This window comes from Erinaceus europaeus, chromosome 2, assembly GCF_950295315.1.
Source record: "Erinaceus europaeus chromosome 2, mEriEur2.1, whole genome shotgun sequence".
Taxonomy (NCBI): Eukaryota; Metazoa; Chordata; class Mammalia; order Eulipotyphla; family Erinaceidae; genus Erinaceus; species Erinaceus europaeus.
The window spans coordinates 189294631-189314735 of record NC_080163.1 but is presented as its reverse complement, the minus strand read 5'-3'; the positions used below and the strand labels follow the sequence as shown (position 1 = coordinate 189314735).

Here is a 20105-nt window from a genome sequence, read left to right as displayed (position 1 = left end):
GAACCTGGGACTTGAGAGCATCAGACATGAAAATCTCTTTGTATAATCATTATGCTATACCCCCACCCTCTCATTCTCTCTAAATAAAGAATTAATGCTACAGCCCAGGAAGGTTGGTAAGTGGTGATATCAGACAAACACAAGGTCCTGGGTTCTTTCTTTGATATTACATTAAAATAGTCTCTGGGCTGATAAAAATAGTTCACCTGGGGTAGAGGAGACACTATAGTGGTTCTGCCAAAGACTGTCAGGCCTAGGCTCTAAAGTTCCTAGGTTCAATCCCACATACCACCATAAAATAGAGCTTAACAGTGCTCTGGTTAAATAAAATAGTGGTATAGTGGATAAAGCAATAGACTTAGGGACCTGAGCTCCCAAGTTCAAACCCTGGCTTCACATGTGCCAGAGTAATGCTTTGGTTCTCTCTCATGTTAATAAAGTAAAAAAGGGGAGGAAAGTCTGGGTGTTGTTGCACTAACTTCAGCTCATTATCACCTTGCAAAATGACCCTGGGTTCATGCCCCTTGTTCTCACCTTTGGTGGAGGTAAGAGCAAATTTCCTATCCAAGTGGATTTTTTTTTTTTTAAACCAGAGCACTACTCAGCTCTGGCTTATGATGATGCTGGGGATTGAACCTGGGACTTTGGAGCCTTAGGAGTAAAAGTATCTTTGCATAACCAGTGCTTCACTTGTCTCTTTCTTTCTAGCTCTTTTCCTCTTTGTCACTTCCTGCCCTTCATCCTTTATCAAAAATAAATAAGTAAGTTAAAAAAAAAAAAAAGCCCCCAGATAGTGTGCCTGCTTTGCCAGGCACGTGCCCAGCCCTCACTGCAGTGGAGGTGGTTCCTGTGCTGTGGTATCTCTCCCTCTCTGTCTCTGTCTGAAAAAGTCAGCCTAGAGTGGTGGGGCCATGGTGACTGGGAGAGCTGTACCTGACTGAGCACACACATTATTACCATATGGAAGGACCCAGGTTCAAGTCCCCACTCCCGGCCAGGGTGGGGGGTGGGGGGGATAATTCATGAACCATGAAACAGGTCTGCAGGTGTCTCTCTTTCTCCCGCTCTGTCTCTCAATTTCTCTGTCTCTTCTCCATATCAGAAAAAAAAAATCCCAGTCTCTTTAATCTCTGCAGTATATGCATCATCCTTAATGTGCTTTCATCCCAGCCTCCAGTTATTCTCCATCCTTCCAGAACCCAACTCTGCCCCTGTTCCAGCACCTTGCCTGGCTCCCCAAAGCCAGGCTGATAGCCACCAGGAACTCATTGCTGTGTTCACACTGGCTTCCTGTGATCAGGCTCTTCCCATGTTCAGCTTTCCTGCTCTCTCTTGACTTCCTACAGCAGCAAGGCCCAAGTACACCTCTCTCTCCCAGCACCTCCAGCTCACCTAACCTCCCTTCACCGCAGAGCCCCAGCTACCTTCCCTCCTTCCCTCCCTCTCCTGCCCTGCCATGCTCTTACATGCAGCCTGTTCTCAGCAGACCACAGCCCCCAGGCCCCAGGCCCCAACCATGCTGACTCCCAGGCCAGGGGGCCACATCACAGAGCCATCAACTTGCAGTGCCGGCTCAACATGATCAGAGCTGGGCTAGGGGGAGTCCCGAGCGAGCCTTGTGGGAATCTAGAGGAAATGACAGGCCCTGACATGGACTATCAGAGAGGGCTTCCTAGAGGAGGGGGCACGTGAATGGAAACCAGTGTGGAACCATTTGAGAAAACCCAGATTAGTCATCTAAGAAAATTAGAGTTTAGAAGAAACAGAGAAGACTCAGAAACTTTATTTATTTATGAAAGAGAACCAGAGCGTCACTCTGACACATGGGAAGCTGGCAATTGAACTCAGGACCTTATGCTTGAGAGTCCAAGCCTTATTTACATATTTGTTTTGATTTTAATAGGAAGAAGAGACATACCAGAGCACTGTTCAGTTCTGGCTTATGGTGGAGCTGGAGATTCAACCTGAGACTTCAGAGGCTCAGGCAGGAGAGTCTTTGTGCAGAACCATTGTGCTATTTCCTCAGCCTTTCCCACTGCACCACCTCCCAGGCATCTGTTTATGATTTAAAGAAAAAAAAAATCGAAAAGAAAAAAGTAGGTTTTGGCTTGCTTGCTTTTAAAAAAATTTTTATTTATTCCCTTTTGTTGCCCTTGTTTTTATTGTTGTAGTTATTATTGTTGTTATTGATGTCATTGTTGTTGGCTAGGACAGAGAAAAATGGAGAGAGGAGGGGAAGACAGAGGGGGAGAGAAAGACAACTGCAGACCTGCTTCACCGCCTGTGAAGGGACTCCCCTGCAGGTGGGGAGCCAGGGGCTTAAGCCGGGATCCTTCTGCTGGTCCTTGCGCTTCTTGCCATGTGCGCTTAACCCCATGTGCGTTTAACCCGCTGCGCTACCGCAGGACTCCCGCTTTCTTTTGTTTTTAAGTTTAGATAGAGACACAGAGTGAAAGCACTCAAGCTTCCTCCGATGTAGTGGGCTGGACTCAAACCTGGGTTGAACACATGGCAAAGCAGTACACTATCCAAGTGGATGGCTATTATATATATTAATGAGAAATACAGAGAGAGGGGAGAAAGACCAGAGTATTGCTCAGCTCTGGCTTATGGTGTTGCTGGTGATTGAACCTGGGACTTTGACTTTGGAGCCTCAGGCATGAGAGTCTCATTACATAATCATTATGCTGTCTACCCTGCCTCTAAGTGAATATTCTGCTGTGCCTTCTCCCCCCACTCAAAAAAAAAAAAAGTTTTAGCGTGGAGAAGATATCATAGTGGTTATATAAATAGGTTCCCAAATCCTAGGTTCAATCCGTAGCACTACCATAAGCCAGAGCTGCTTCTTCTAGCGTTTGCCCTTCTTCCGTAGCCAGTCAACAGCCAGTCAGGTTGAGCCTGATGTAAAGTTTCGAGACCTCCTTTGAATCTGGAGAGGTGGCAGTCGTTGACTATGTGGGTCATAGTCTGTCTGTAGCCGCAGGGGCAGTTCGGGTTGTCTCTGGCTCCCCAGCGGTGGAACATAGCGGCGCACCAGCCATGGCCTGCCTGTTCGATAGCGATTGAGGAGGGCCCGATCATAACATGCTAGGTCAAAGCCGGGTTGACGCTTGCAGGGGTCTGTGATGAGGTGTTTGTTCTTTACCTCAGCTGACTGCCAGCTCTGTTTCCAAGAGTCTGGAACAGAGAAATTCAGTGTAGGCGTAGGGGACCAGATTGGATGACGAGACGTCAAGCGTATATTGGCAGGTCCGGTCGAGCGTAGACGTGGGAAATGAACTTAGATGATGCCGCATCCCGACGAATATCTGGCGGGGCGATGTTGCTAAGAACTGGCAGCCATGGAACCAGGGTGGAACGGATGGTTCCAGAAATTATCCTCATGGAGGAATATAATTTGGACTTGACCAAGTGGACATGGGGGCTACGGAACCATACTGGGGCACAGTATTCTGCAGTGGAATAGCATAATGCCAGAGATGATGATCGTAGTGTGGAAGCGCTCGCGCCCCATGAGGAGCTGGCCAGTCTTGCAATGATGTGATTCCTCGCACCCACCTTTGCTGCAGTTTTTATGAGATGATTGTGAAATGACAGGGTGCGATCGAGAGTAACGCCAAGATAGACTGGCTGGGCTTCATGCCGGATTCTCGTATCGTCAAGCTGCGCATTAAGCTCACGCGAGGCTGAGGCATGGTGTAGATGGAAAACAGATGATACCGTTTTTGCAGTGCTAGGGATTAGTTGCCATTTTTTACAGTAATCAGATATCAGAGACATGTCTTTCGTGAGTGTTTCCTCGAGGATGTTAAACTTGGATGCCTGAGTTGCACAGCAGATGTCATCGGCATAGATGAACTTCCTTGAAGAAGTTTCTGGAAGGTCATTGATGTAAATATTAAATAGCGTAGGAGCCAGAACAGAGCCCTGGGGGAGGCCACTTGAGACAAGTCTCCATCTGCTAGACTTGTCACCCAGATGCACCAGGAATCTTCTGTTTTGGAGAAGAAACGATATAGTGTTGGCCACCCATGGAGGCAGGCATCTTGAGATCTTGATTAGGAGACCACGGTGCCAGACCGTATCATAGGCTGCTGTGAGATCAACAAAGACAGCACCCGTCTTTAAATTCTTCTGGAATCCATTTTCAATGTAAGTTGAGAGGGCCAGGACTTGTTAGCAGGTAGATCTTCCTGGGCGGAAACCAGCTTGGGCGGATGATAGGAATTTCTCTGTAAGAGGAGAAATTCATGACAGAAGCAGCCTCTCAAGGAGTTTGTAACACACGGAGAGGAGAGAAATTGGTCTATATATAGCTGGCGGCCAGTGTTGGGTCTTTCTTTGGTTTCAAGAGCTGAGCACTGTTCTGATAGAGGGAAATAAAAAAAGCAGTTTTAACTAAACTCCTTTGTTTCTTTTGCTGCCAGAATTTTTGCTGGGGCTTTGTGCCTGCAAGATTCAACCACTCCCAGTAGACTCCTGTTTGTTTAGACAGATAATGAGAGGCAGAGAGATACACCAGGATGCTGTTCCACTGCTTGTGAGGCTTCCCGGATGCCTGGTGCCCCCATGTGGTGCTGGGGGCTCAAGCCTGTAAATTGCTTTTTTTTGCCTCCAGGGTTATTGCTGGAACTTGGTGCCTGCACCACGAATCCACTGCTCCTGGAGGCCCTTCCCCCCCCCTTTTGTTGCCCTTGTTTTATTGTTGTTGCGCTTATTATTGTTGTTTTTAATGTCATTGTTGGATAAGACAGAGAGAATGGAGAAAGGAGGAGAAGACAGACAAGGGGGAGAGAAAGATAGATACCTGCAGACCAGCTTCACCGCCTATGAAGTGACTCCCTTGCAGGTGGGGAGCCAGGGGCTTGAACCAGGATCCCCTCTGCTGGTCCTGGCGCTTTGCACCACGTGCACTTAACCCACTAAGCTACTGCCTGAGCCCCCTGTAAAATGCTTTGTCTCCTGGCCCCTCAACTAACCTCCTGTTAGCCAAGTAGGATTACCAATAGGTTACATATGGTGTACCAGATTATGAACTGGGAGTCGTGATTTGAAATCTAGTGGGTTCTGGTAGCTAAACCCAGGCAGGAGGGTCAGAGGATCACACCCAGCAATGAGCTGTGTCTTTTAGGCAAGTGACTTCCCCCCTCTGAGCCTGTGTTTCCTCCTGGGCAACAGTCAACAGCAATCCTCCCGGGGGTGTGTTTTCAGGGCTGAGTAGTTTATGGCACACTGAGTCTTTTTGTCATTGTGCCTGGAATGTTCCAGGTGCTTAGTAAACAGGAACCATTATTAATCACCACTGGCAGCTGGAGGGTGGGAGGGAATGGGGCTTCCTGAATCCTGCCCTAGTCCTTGCCATGGCTGGGAGGGAACATGGCCTTCACCCTGGGTTATCTCCTCTGGTGAGATAACCCATCCTCCCAACCCTTGCTCAAGGCCTGCAGGTCAGCAGAGACTTCACTTGTGTGCACGTGCACACTCAGACATGCTCACAAATCAGTCCCTAGCCTGGTCTTGGGAGACAGGCTGCACATCAGTCCTTGTTTTCTGTTCAGTTCTCTGGTTTTCAATAGCTTGATGTCTGTCTCCCTGTCTTATTTATTTATTTTATTTATTTTTACAAACTTGCTTATTTGTAGTTCTTTTTCTTTTCCCCCTTTCAGATAGAAACAGAGAGAAATTGAGAGGGATGGGTGATAGAGAGAAAGAGAGACATTTACAGCAGCACTGCTTCATCCCTGGGGGGCCAGGTGCTTGAACTTGGGTCCTTGTGCATGGTAATGTGTGTGCTCTACCTGGTGCACCCCTATTTCATTTTCTAAACTTTTTTCTTTCTTTTCTTTTTGCTTCCAGGGTTATAGCTGGGGCTCAGTGCCTGCACCATGAATCCACTGCTTCTGGAGGCTATTTTTTCCCACTTTTCTTGCCCTTGTTGTGGTCATTATTGTTATTGTTGCTGTTGTTCGTTGTTGGATAGGACAGAGCTAAATGGAGAGAGGAGGGGAAGACAGAGAGGGAGAGAGAAAGACAGATACCTACAGACCTGCTTCACCGCCTGTGGAGCGACTCCCCTGGAGGTGGAGAGCCGGGAGCTCGAACCAGGATCCTTAAGCGGGTCCTTGCGCTTTGCATCACATGTGCTTAACCCGCTGCACTACCGCCTGACCCTCCTTTTCTTTTTTTTTAAATATTTATTTATTTCCCTTTTTTTTTTTTAATATTTATTTTATTTTATTTATTCCCTTTTGTTGCCCTTATTGTTTTATTGTTGTTGTCGTTGTTGGATAGGACAGAGAGAAATGGAGAGAGGAGGGGAAGACAGAGAGGGGGAGAGAAAGATAGACACCTGCAGACCTGCTTCACCGCCTGTGAAGCGACTCCCCTGCAGGTGGGGAGCCGGGGTTCGAACCGGGATCCTTATGCCGGTCCTTGTGCTTTGCGCCACCTGCGCTTAACCCGCTGCGCTACAGCCCGACTCCCTATTTCCCTTTTTTAATAAGTCTTTTTTATTGGATAGAGACAGCCAGAAATTGAGCAGAAGGGGGGAGATACAGAGGGAGAGAGACAGAGAGACACCTGCAGTCCTGCTTCACCACTCGTGAAGCTTTCCCCCTGCAGGTGGGGACCGGGGCTTGAACCTGGGTCCTTGTGCAGTGTAACATGTGTGCTCAACCAAGTGCGCCACCACCTGGCCCCTATTTGTTCCCTTTTGTTGCCCTTGTTGTTTTACTGTTGTAATTATTGTTGTCCACAGGCGGAGAGACAGAGGGGGAGAGAAAGACAGACACCTGCAGACCTGCTTCACAGCTTGTGAAGCGAATCCCCTGCAGGTGGGGAGCCAGGGGCTAGAACCGGGATCCTTATGCTGGTCCTTGTGGTTTGCGCCACCTGCACTTAACCCACTGCACTACCACCCAACTCCCAAGATTTTATTTCTTAACACAAGATAGATAAGGGAGAAAACAAAACAGGAAAACCAGAAAGAACTAGAGCATCACTCAGGCACATGCTGGGTACTGAACTTGGAACCTCACGCTTCCACAAGTTCAGCACCTTATTCACTGTGCCACCTCTCAAGCCCCTTGATTGCTTTTATATTGTTATTTATTTACTTATTACCAGAGCACTGCTCAGCTCTGGGTTCTGGTGGTGCTAGGAATTGAACCTGCAATCTTAGGTAGCTCCAGCATAAACCATCATGCTGTGTCCTCCAACCTATTCATTGTTTTTATTTTATTTTAAAAATATTTTTATTATTACTATTTATTGGGTAGAGACAGAAAAAAATGAGAGGGAAGAAGGAGACAGAAAGAGACCTCCGGGGGTTGGGTGGTAGCGCAGCGGGCTAAGCGCAAGTGGCGCAAAGCACAAGGACCAGCATAAGGATCCCGGTTAGAGCCCCTGGTTCCTCACCTGTAGGGAAGTCGCTTCACAGGCGGTGAAGCAGGTCTTCAGGTATCTATCTTTCTCTCCCCCACTCTGTCTTCCCCTCCTCTCCATTTCTTTCTGTCCTATCCAACAATGAATGACATCAACAACAACAATAATAACCACAACAGGGCTACAACAACAAGGGCAACAAAAAGGGGAGAAAAATGGCCTCCAGGAGCAGTGGATTCATGATGCAGGCACTGAGCCCCAGCAATAACCCTGGAGGCAAAAAATAAAAATAAAATACAATAAAAGAAAGTGACCTTCAGCAACACTTCACTTGTGAAGCTTCCCCCTACCCTGCAGGCTTGAACTCGGAGCTTGAACCTGGGTCCTTGTGAACTACAGTGTGTGCTGTTAACCTGGAACACCACCACCCAGCCCCTCCCTCATTGTTTTTAAAAGATTTATTTGGGGGAGTCAGGCAGTAGCACAGTGGGTTAAGCGCACATGGCACAAATCACAAGGACTTGTTTAAGGATCCCAGTTTGAGCCCCCAGGTCCCCACCTGCAGAGGAGTCGCTTCACAAGTGCAGGTCTGCAGGTGTCTATCTTTCTCTTCCTCTCTCTGTCTTCACTCCTCTCTCCATTTCTCTGTGTCCTATCTAACAATGACGACATCAATAACACCAACAGTAATAACTACAACAATAATAAAAAACCAACAAGAGCAACAAAAAGGAAAGTAAATAAAATTTAAAATATATCACATTAATAATATGTATTATATTTTTCTTTTTTTTTATTTAAGAAAGGATTAATTAACAAAACCATAGGGTAGGAGGGGTACAACTCCACACAGTTCCCACCACCCAATCTCCATATCCCACCCCCTCCCCTGATAGCTTTCCCACTCTCTATCCCTCTGGGAGCATGGACCCAGGGTCATTGTGGGTTGCAGAAGGTAGAAAGTCTAGCTTCTGTAATTGCTTCCCCAATATGTATTATATTATATATTAATAAACATGTTTTATATGTAGATGTGTGTATAATAATACTTAGTATATATTAAATTAAAGAGAGCAAGACCTCTCTGCAAGAGGAAAGAGCTAGAACTCTTTAATGAGTCACTTCATAGGTGCCAGACAGAGTCTTTGATCTTGTTTCTCTATCACTTTGTCATCTGTCTGTTTCTTTTCTTTTCTTTTCTTTTAAAGATTTTATTCATTTACTAATGAGAAACATAGGTGGAGAGAGAAAGAGCCAGACATCACTCTGGTACATGTGCTGCTGGGGATTGAACTCAGGACCTCATGCTTGAGAGTCCGATGCTTTATCCACTGCGCCACCTCCTGGACCACTCTTTTTTTTATATATATACATTTTATTTATTTATTTTTAAAAATATTTTTAAATATTTATTTATTTATTTTCCCTTTTGTTGCCCTTGTTTTTTATTGTTGTAGTTATTATGTTGATGTCGTCATTGTTGGATAGGACAGAGAGAAATGGAGAGAGAAAGGGAAGACAGAGAGGGGGCGAGAAAGACACCTGCAGACCTGCTTCACTGCCTGTGAAGCGACTCCCCTGCAGGTGGGGAGCCAGGGGCTCGAACCGGGATCCTTACGCTGGCTTGGCTCCACGTGCGTTTAACCCTCTGCACTACTGTCCGAATCCCTTCTTTATTTCTTTATCCCCTTTTGTTGCCCTTGTTGTTTTTTATTGTTGTAGTTATTATTGTTGTTGTTATTGATGTTTTTGTTGTTGGATAGGACAGAGAGAAATGGAGAGAGGAGGGGAAGACAGAGGGGGAGAGAAAGATAGATACCTGCAGACCTGCTTCACCACCTGTGAAGTGACTCCCCTGCAGGTGGGGAGCCGGGAGCTCGAACCAGTATCCTTACACAGGTCCCTGTGCTTTGCGCCAGGTGTGCTTAACCCGCTGCTCTACCGCCCGACTCCCTACCATTTGTCTGTTTCTGTCTGTGGCTCACCTGCCAGCCAGCCACTTCTGTCTCTGTAATTTTCTCCAGAAGACCTGACTAGCAGGGTCTGGGTGGTGGCACAGCTAGTTGATTGCACATACACATTACAGTGCATAAGAACCCAAGTTCAAGCCCCAGCTTTCTTACCTATAGGGGGAGGAAGCTTCACAAGCAGTGAAGCAAGTACTGCAAGTGCTTATCTGTCTCCTCCCTCCCCTTTTCAATTTCCCTCTGTTCTATGAAAAAAAAAGTAAAAGAAAGAAGTCAGGCTTAGTTGAGAGGCAGAGAAGAGGCTTCCATGTTTTGGGTGTGTTTCTGCTAGCATGTGTGTGTGTGGCGGGGGGTTAGGAGATTTGGAGTTGGTCTGTTACTCTAATCAAGCTTAGCCTGTCTTTCTTCATTTGGAAAGGACAGAAAGACCAGAGCACGTGACGACAAGACAAAGACAAATGGACAGAGACTCTCTCCCACCTTTACTGAGGTCTTGGCGGGGTGGAGGGTGTTTCTGTAACCATTGAAGTAGTGTGGGCTTCTCTCAGTGCAGCAAGCTTAGGACCAATAGCTTCATACACTTGCACATGCACACTCCACCCTAGGAGACCCCAAGTCCATCTTGGCCAAAGCCCTGACCCCACCCCTCTCTGCCCCCACAGAACAAGCAGTGGAAGAAGCTGAAGACAGTGCTGAAGTATTCGCCATTTGTGGTCTCCTTCCGGAAACAGTACCCTTGGGTCCAGCTGTCCGGACATGCTGGTGAGAACTGGGGCTACTGGGGCTGGGCTGGGCAGCCAGGCTGTTTCTAAAGTTTTTTCTCCAACTGTACAGTTGGGCTTGAGAGATAACATAATGGTTATGCAATCCAATTTTAATGCGGGAGACTCCAAGGTCCCAGGTTCAATCCCAGTACCACCATAAACCAGAGCTGAGCAGCACTCTGGAAAGGAAACAAACAAAAAGTAGAATGAAGCAGTACTGCAGGTCTCTCTCTCTCTTTTTTTTCTTTACCTCCAGGTTTATCACTGGGACTCTGTGTTGACATTGTGAATCCCCTGTTCCTGGTGGCTATTTTTTCCATTTTATTGGATAGGACAGAGAGAAATTGAGAGAGGAGGGGGAGATAGAGAGGGAAAGACACAGAGAGACACCTGCAGACTTACTTTGTTGCTTGTGAAGCAACCCTCCTGCAGGTGGGGAGCAGGGGCTCAAACCCAGATTCTTGTGTTTATTACTATGAGTGCTTTACTGGGTGTGCCACCACCGAGCCCCCTCTCTTGCTCTCTATGTCACCCTCTCCCCTAAATTTCTCTTGTCTGTATTCATAAATGAATAAATAAGTAAAATACATTTTTAAAGGGACTTAAAAATGTAAAACTCCCTCCAAAAAAAAAAAAAAAAAAGAATGGGCTTGGTGACAGATCCTGCTTTGTAGAACTATCCTGGGAAGTGCTCTGACTGGGGTTTGACAAAAAAAAAAAAAAGTGCTCAGACCTGGGCTGCCATTTATTCCGGTCCAGGATGGAGTGCTATTCCTATCTTCCTAGGAGATGATAGGAGAAAGCTTGAACCCTAGGCTCAAACCCTAGCTCCATCCTCTATTCCTGGGTCACCCTGAGAAGCTGCTTAATCAACCGTCTGGACCTTAGTTTCCTCTCATTTCCTGAAACAGAAATGTATGTGGCCGTCCGTGGGGATGCTTCTCCTCCATGGGAGAGCTCTTGTAGGCGGCAGAGCCTGAGATGGGGTGAGGCAGGCAGCTGGCTAGTTGCTGCAGAGTAAAATTTGGGAGTTCAGCTAGTGTGCGGCTAGAAGGCTGGAAGCTGGACTTTGGGGGGAGTTAGTCACTTACAGGTCTCAGCTGAGGCTGCTGGTGGGAAGTCTGTTCAGTTTCCCTCGTCCCCAGAGAGTGTTTCTATAAAATCTTTCAAAGTGGTGGGCAGGGGAAATAGCTTCTTGATCATGCAAAAAGATTTTCTCTTCCTCCCTCCATATCTCCTTCCCTCTTTACCTCTGGCCCTCCCCTTCTTCTCTTTCTGCTCTTTGATATATACTGAGAGAAACTGAGAGGGAAGGGGGAGATAGAGAGAGACCTGCAGTCCTGCTTCACTGCTTGTGAAATCTCCCCCCACGTCTACCCCTGCAGGTGGAAAACAATGGCTTGAACCTGGATCCTGCTCACTGCCTGGCCCTGCAAAAATACTTTTTAAAAAAATTACTTTCCCTTTTGTTGCCCTTGTTTTATTGTTGTAGTTAGTAACGTCGTTGTTAGATAGGACAGAGAGAAATAGAGAGAGGAGGGGAAGACAGAGAGGCGGAGAGAAAGACAGACACCTGCAGCCCTTCACCACCTGTGAAGCAGGTGGGGAGCAGAGGGCTCCAACTGGGATCCTTACTCCAGTCCTTGCACTTGGCGCTACCTGCGCTTAACCCGCTGCGCTGTCGTCCTACTCCCGCAAAAAGACTTTCATGTCCGAAGCAGCAAAGGTCCCAGGCTCATTCCCTAGAACACCAATATAAACCAGTGTTATTTTGGGGGAAAAAAAGGATAGGAAGTCGGGCCGTAGTGCAGTGTGTTAAGTGTACATGGTACGAAGCACAAAGACTGGCGTAAGGATCCCTGTTCGAGCCCCTGGCTCCCCACCTGCAGGGGAGTCGCTTCACAAGCGGTGAAGCAGGTCTGCAGGTGTCTCTTTTTTGCTTCCCCTCTCTATCTTCTCCTCCTCTCTCCATTTCTCTCTGTCCTATCTAACAATGACGACATCACTAACAACAATAATAACTATAACAACAATGAAAAATAACAAGGGCAACAAAAGGGAAAATAAATAAATAAGATATAAAGTGAAGAGGCAATTACCACTTACGGGAAAAATACTCTGAGTCTCCCCAGACTCAACAAGTCACCTGCTCAGTCATAGCAAAGGCCACATACAAGCTAAAGTGACACTAGCGTCTGGGAAAAGGAGGAGTGATGACTACACAGCCTGTATGAATCAATTCCGGGGAAGGAGCTCAGTCATGTGTCTCTCTTGGTTGAGGGTGCTAGATGAACCTAAGCAACTACTGCAAAACAAATACTCGGCGACCCAGGAGAGGGCACAGTGGATAAAATATTGGACTCCTGGGAGTCGGGTGGTAGCTCAGCGGGTTAAGCGCACGTGGCGCAAAGTGCAAGGAGGGCTGGAAGGATCCAGGTTCTAGCGCCTGGCTCCCCACCTGCAGGGGAGTCGCTTCACAGGCAGGTGAAGCAGGTCTGCAGGTGTCTATCTTTCTCTCCCCCTCTTTGTCTTCCCTTCTCTCTCCATTTCTCTCTGGCCTATCCAACAACAACGACATCAATAACAACAATAATTATAACAATAAAACAACAAGGGTAACAAAAGGGAATAATAAAAATATATATATATTTAAAAAAAATGTTGGGCTCTCAAGCATGAAGACCTGAGTTCAATACTCAGCAGCACATGTACCAGAGTGATGCTCTGGTTCTCTCTCATAAAGCTTTTTTTTTTTTTTTTTTTTTTTTATACCAGAGGCACTGATCAGCTCTGGTTTATGGTGGTGTAGGGGATTGAACCTGGGACTTTTGGAGCCTCAGGCTTGACAGTCTGCTTGCATAACCATTATGCTATCTACTTCTGCCAATAAATCTTTTTTAAAAATTATCTTTATTTATTGGATAAAGACAGCCACAAATCGAGAGGGTAGGGGAGATAGAGAAGGAGAGAGAAAGAAAGACACCTTCAGCCCTGCTTCACCACGTGCAAAACTTTCCCTCTGCAGGTGGGGACGAGGGCTTGAACCCCGGTCCTTGTGCACTGTAACGTGCACTCAACCAGGTGTGCCACCACCCGGTCCCTCATAAATATATATATATTTTTTGCCTCCAGGATTATTGCTGGGGCTTGGTGCCTGCACCACAAATCCACTGCTCCTGGAGGCTTTTTTCTTTCCCCCTTCTGTTGCCGTGGTTGTTTTATCATTGTTTATTATTATTATTATTGATGTCATTGTTGTTGGATAGGACAGAGAGAAATGGAGAGAGAAGGGGAAGAGAGAGAAGGGTAGAGAAAGACACCTGCAGACCTGCTTCACCACCTGTGAAGCAAATCCCCTGTAGGTGGGGGCCCGGGGGCTCAAACTGAATCTTATGCTGGTCTTTGCACTTCGTGACATGTGCGCTTAACCTGCTGTGCTACCACCTGACCACCTCATAAATGTTTTTAAAAACATTTTTATTTGTTTGTTATTGGATAGAGACAGAGAGAAATTGAAAGATATGGGGAAGATTGCAAGGAAGAGAGACATCAGCAGTCCTGCTTCACCACCCATGAAGTTTTTCCCCTATAGGTGGGGACCAAGGACTTGAACCTGGATCCTTGTGCACTGTACTGTGTGTGCTTAACCAGGTGCGCTACTGCTTGGTGCCCCAATAACAACAACAGCAATAACAACAACAACAACAACAAGTTCAACAAAAAGGGAGAAAAAAATAAAAGGCCTTTAGGAGCAGTGGATTTGTAGTGCAGGCACTGAGCTCCACTGAGCACTCCATTTGTAGTGCAGGCACTGAGCTCTTTATTTTAACCGCGAAAATAAAAAGAGAGAGAGAGATTTACAGGGAGTTGGAGGAAAAAACTCTGCAGGAGAGTGGGGAATCGTATGCTCACAGGCAGGTTGGGTGGCAGGGCGCTTGGCTTTCTGATCTGCTGTCTGAGCCCCTCATGGCCTCTGCTGCCCACAGGCAACTTCCAGGCAGGTGAGGATGGCCGGATCCTCAAGCGCTTCTGTCAGAGTGAGCAGCGTAGTCTGGAGCAGCTGATGCGAGACCCCCTCCGGCCTTTTGTGCCGGCCTACTATGGGATGGTGCTGCAGGACGGCCAGGCCTTCAACCAGATGGAAGACCTTCTGGCCGACTTCGAGGGCCCTTCCATCATGGACTGCAAGATGGGCAGCAGGTGGGGCCAGGGGCAGAGGGTGGGGAGTGACTGTGTTTGGGGATAGCGCCACAGCCTTGGCGGGGGAGGGCACAGTGGGTGAAGTGCTGGGCTTCATTGCTGAGTGGTGCCTGATCTATGCATATCCCAGAATGGCTTCTTCCCCTTCCCTATTACTAAGTAAGTACAAACATACATTCGGCCGAGCATTGGAACCCCTGGTTGAGCACACGTTACCCTGCACGAGGACATAAATGTCAACCCCTACCCCTCACCTGCAGATGGGAAGCTTTATCAGCAGTGAAGCAGTGCTGCAGGTGTCTCTCCCTCTCTCCTTTTCTATCTTCCCTTCCTCTCTCAATTTCTCTCTGTCCTATCAAGTAAAGAAAAAAAAAAAAAGAAAGAAAGGGCCACATGGTGGTGCATCTGGTGGAGTGCACATGTTATAACATGCAAGGACTTGGTTTGAGCTCCCCCCATCCCCACCTGTTTGGGGAAAGCTCTGCGAGTGCTGAAGCAGTGCTGTGTCTCTCTCTTTCTTTTTTTTTAATTTAAATTTTTTTTTTGATATTTATTCACTTTTGTTGCCCTTGTTGTTTTATTGTTATCGTTATTACTGTTGTTGTTATTGATGTTGTCGTTGTTGGATAGGACAGAGAGAAATGGAGAGAGGAGGGGAAGACAGAGGGGGAGAGAAAGACAGACACCTGCAGACCTGCTTCATCGCCTGTGAAGCGACTCCCCTGCAGGTGGGGAGCCGGGGGCTCGAACCGGGATCCCTACACCGGTCCTTGCCGCTTTGCACCACGTGTGCTTAACCCCCGCTGCGCTACCGCCCGACGCCCTTTTTATTTCTTTTTAATATTTATTTATTTTCCCTTTGTTGCTCTTGTTGGTTTTTATTGTTGTTGTAGTTATTGTTGTTGTTAATGTCTTTGTTGGATAGGACAGAGAGAAATCGAGAGAGGAGGGGAAGACAGAGAGGGGGAGAGAAAGACACACCTGCAGACCTGCTTCACCGCTTGTGAAGCGACCCCCCTGCAGGTGGGGAGCCAGGGGCTCGAACTGGGATTCTTACACTGTTCCTTGTGCTTCACGCCATTTGCGCTTAACCTGCTGCGCTACCGCCCGATACCCAATTCTTTTTAAAAATATTTATTTATATATTCCTTTTTGTTGCCATTGTTTTTTATTGTTGTAGTCATTGTTGTTGTCATTGTTGGGTAGGGCAGAAAGAAATGGAGAGAGGAGAGGAAGATAGAGAGGTAAAGAAAGACACCTGCAGACCTGCTTCACCGCGTGTGAAGCAACTCCCCTGCTGGTGGGGAGCCAGGGGCTGGAACCGGGATCCTTACGCCGGTCCTTGTGCATTCTGCTACCTGCGCTTAACCTGCTGCACTACCGCCCAACTCCCAAGTGTCTCTCTTTCTATCACCCTTTACCTCTGGCTATCTCTATCCAATAAATAAATAAATATAATAATAATTTTTTTATTTATTCCCTTTTGTTGCCCTTGTTTTATTGTTGTAGTTATTATTGTTGTTGTTATTGATGTCGTCGTTGTTGGATAAGACAGAGGGAAATGGAGAGAGGAGGGGAAGACAGAGAAGGATAGAAAAAGATAGACACCCGCAGACCTGCTTCAGCGCCAGTGAAGCGATTCCCCTGCAGGTGGGTAGTTGGGCTCGAACTGGGATCCTTATGCCGGACCTTGCGCTTTGCGCCACCTGCATTTAACCCACTGCACTACTGCCCGACTCCAAATATTTTTTTAAAAAATAGGAAAAATGAATGGTTACCAAGAGTAGTGGATTTGGTGTGCAGGCACTAAGCCCCAGCAATAACCCTGGTGGAAATAAAAAATAAATATTTTTTATTTTATTTATTTAATTTTAGAGACAGAGAGGAGGAGGGTGAAGAGAGACAGAGAAAGAGACACCGCAGCACCAAAGCTTCCTTCAATACCATGTGGACTTGGCTTGAATCTGGGAGATACACTTGGCAAGGCAGTGTACTCTCCAAGTGGGCTATTTTGTCATCCCTTAAGAACATTTGTACAAAGTTAGGATATTTCCAAGTCAGGGCGGGGGTAGATTGCATAATGGTTATGCAAAGAGACTCTCATGCCTGAGGTTACAAAATCCCAGGTTCAGTCCCCCATACCACCATAAGCCAGAGCTGAGCAATATGCTGGTAAAAATAAATAAATAAATAAATAAATATAAAAAAGATATTTCCAAGTCTTCAAAGTGGTTATGCCACCATACATTCCTACCAGGAGTTTATAAGAGTCCCAGTCCTGCGGATGTGAGGACAACTTGGCTGCGACATCCGTCACTCCATTGATCGCCAGGGTTGATTCAGCTGACCTGACTGGCTAGGCGGGTGTCCCCTTCCTCCCTCACTGCTCCATGTGCGTACCTCCCAAAGCTCCGCACTGGGTCAAAAAGGATGGCCTTCCCTGAATAGAGACGGACCGATCTTCGGTCGAGGGTATATGAGTAGCTGTGCTCCCCTGCTAGAACCTCCAAGCAAGCTCTCAAGAGTCCCAGTTCTGGTAGCTGAGGGGTGGCACAGTAGATAAAGTATTGAACTTTGCAGCTTGAGGTCTCAAGTTCTATCCCCAACATTGCATTTGGCAGAGAGATTTTTTTTTTTCTCATATGGTAACAAATATTTATTTATTTATTTATTTTTTACCAGAACACTGCTCAGTTCTGAATTATGATAATGTTGGGGACTGAAGTCAGAACTCTGGAGTCTTAGAAACAAAAGCCTTTTTGCGGGAGTCGGGCGGTAGTGCACATGGCACAAAGCTCAAGGACACGAGGACTGGTGTGAGGATCCCGGTCAAGCCCCCGGCTCCCCACCTGCAGGGGAGTTGCTTCACAGGCAGTGAAGCAGGTCTGCAGGTGTCTATCTTTCTCTCCCCCTCTCTGTCTTCCTCTCCTCTCTCGAGAAACGACAGCAGCAACAACAATAATAACCACAACAATGATAAAACAACAAGGGCAACAAAAGGGGAAAAAAATGGTTTCCAGGAACAGAGGATTCGAGGTGCAGGAACCGAGCCCTGGCAATAACCCTAGAGGCAAAAAAAAAAAAGCCTTTTTGCATAGGTATTATGTTGCTCTCCCCCCAGCCCTAGTTTTACTATTTTTAATGATTGAATGGGAACCTCACTGCACTATGGCTTTTATTTTTGCTTCCCTGATGACCAAAAGACTTGGCCTAACATTTTACAAACATTATATTTACTTATCAGTAAGAACCAGAGCATCCTTCTGGCATATGCGATGCCAGGGATTGAACTTGGAAACTTGTGCTTGTGAGTTGAACAGTCTAGCCACTGCACCACCTCTTAGGCTGCTCTAACATTTACTTATTTGTTTGTTTATGTAGGGACTTTGTGCCTGTGCAACTCCACTGCTCCTGGTGGAATCTCTTTATGAAGCTAAGAGACAGAGAGAGGAAAGATCCCATAGCCCTTGCTCCACCATTTGTGAAGTGTCCCCTGGTGCTGGGTGCTGTGCAGGGTGCTTCCCTGTGGTACTGGTGGCTCAAATCCTTTTTATTTTTGATTGGTAATTAATTCTTTCTGTATTATGGATACAGGTTCTCTTTTGGAGACACATACAGACACTGACGCACAAACACAACTGTTCTCCAACTTTCCCATTTCACTGTCTTATAGTGGCATGGGGCCACGCAGTGGCACACCTGGTTGAAGGGCCATATTGCCATGCATAAGGACCAGGGCTCAAGCCCCTATTCCTACTATATATAATGTTAAGGAACTATATACATAGGGAGTCTAAGTTCCCTGCCTCTGTTTTCATCATTTCTTCTGTCACATGCTCTGTCCCAGGACCTACCTGGAGGAGGAGCTGGTGAAGGCTCGGGAGAGGCCCCGGCCCCGGAAGGACATGTATGAGAAGATGGTGGCTGTGGACCCCGGGGCCCCCACCCCTGAGGAGCACGCCCAGGGCGCCGTCACCAAGCCCCGCTACATGCAGTGGAGGGAGACTGCGAGCTCCACTTCCACGCTGGGCTTCAGGATCGAGGGCATCAAGGTAAAGGTGGCAGCCGCAAGCCTATCACTCAAGGGCCAGGAGCTGGAAGCAGGACTCTGGGGAGGCTGGAGCAAAAATTGGAAATGAAAGCAGGAGTGGGGGAGCTCCTGCTCTCATTCACCCCCTCAAGCATCAGAGAACAAGTTGCTTCTATCTGTGCCTCTGGATTCTGTCTTCTTTGTTCCTCCGGGGCTCTGATCTAGTCTGACCCTGTCCCTCCTGCCCCAGACTCCTCCCCACTGAGTTCACACTCCCTCTGACAACCATCCAACACAGCAGTGGATAGATCCTTTGCCCCCTTGAGGTGGCCCCAGGTGAGATCCCTCCCTGCACTACATATGCTGGAGTGGAACGCCGTTGTTCTCTCAGTCATGAAATAAATGATCTTCTATGGAAGCACTGTGTGTAACAGGTGCCGTGATGTCTTTCATCTCTCGTCTCTGCTGCTTTCTTTAATTTTTTAAATTATTTATTCATTTTTATTTATTTATTTTAGAAGTTTTTTAAAAATTATATTTATTTATTTTCCCTTTTGTTGCCTTTTTTTTTTTATTATTGTTGTTGATGTTGTCATTGTTAGATAGGACAGAGAAATGGAGAGAGGAGGGAAGACAGAGACGGGGAGAGAAAGATAGACACCTGCAGACCTGCTTCACCACCTGTAAAGCAACTCCCCTGCAGGTGGGGAGCCGAGGTTCGAACCGGGATTCTTATGCCGGTCCTTGTGCTTTGCGCCACCTGCACTTAACCCGCTGGGCTACTGCCCAACTCCCATTATTTATTCATTATTGGATAGAGACTGAGAGAAACTGAGGTGGGATTAGAGAGACAGACACCTGCAGCTCTACTTCACCACTCCTGAAGCTTTCCCCCTGTAGTTGGGGACCAGGGCCTTGAACCCAGATCCTTGTGCACTGTACAGATCCTTGTGCACTGTAGTGTGTGCACGCTTAACCAGGTGTGCTACTTTCTGGCCCCTCTGCTGCTTTCTTCCTGTCACTCTCTGTCTTTCTTTCTCTCTTTTTTTAAAATTTAGAGACAGAGAGAAATTGAGAGAGAAGGGGGAGATAGAGGGAAGAGAGACAGAGAGAAGCCTACAGACCTGCTTCACTACCTGTGAAGCGACACCCCTGTAGGTGGAGAGCCAGGGGCTTGAACTGGGATCCTAACTGGTCCTTGCACACATGCAGTTAACCTGCTGCACTACCGCCCGACTCTCCTCTTTTTTTTTTTTTTTTTTTTTTTACCTGAGCACAGCTCAGCTCTGGTTTATGATGGTGCATGGGGATTGAACTTGGGACTCTGGAGAGCCTCAGGCACAAGAGTCTCTCTCTTTTTTATTTTAAATATTCTATTTATTTTATTTTTGAGAGAGATGCAGAGAGAGAAATACAAAGAGAAATACCAGAGCACTGCTCAGCTCTGATTTATGGTGTTGCTGGGGATTGAACCTGGGACTTTGGAGCCTCAGGCATAAGAGTCTGTTTGCATAACCATTATGCTATCTTCCCACCAGAGTCTCTTTACATACCATTATACTATCTACTCCTCCCCACTGCCACTTTATCTTAATTTTACTTATGTATTCTTATTATTTTTATTTTGTAATTTTTAAATCTTTATTGATTGGCTAGAAACAGCCAGAAATTGAGAGGGAAAAGGGGAGATAGAAAGGGAGACACCTACAACACTGCTTCACCACTTGCTAAACTTTCCCCATATAGGTGGGGGCCAGGGGC

General features: G+C 46.9%; 1 protein-coding gene across 1 annotated transcript in view; it reads left to right on the top strand.

Annotated features, from left to right (window-relative positions):
* The window catches only part of ITPKC (inositol-trisphosphate 3-kinase C), a 43038-nt gene that overhangs the window by 10469 nt on the left and 12464 nt on the right, over nucleotides 1-20105 (top strand). The window contains exons 2-4 of the mRNA XM_007537914.3: nucleotides 10013-10112; nucleotides 14101-14314; nucleotides 18162-18366. Of these exons, the coding sequence (XP_007537976.1) occupies nucleotides 10013-10112; nucleotides 14101-14314; nucleotides 18162-18366 (519 nt within the window). The remainder of the gene's footprint in view (nucleotides 1-10012; nucleotides 10113-14100; nucleotides 14315-18161; nucleotides 18367-20105) is intronic.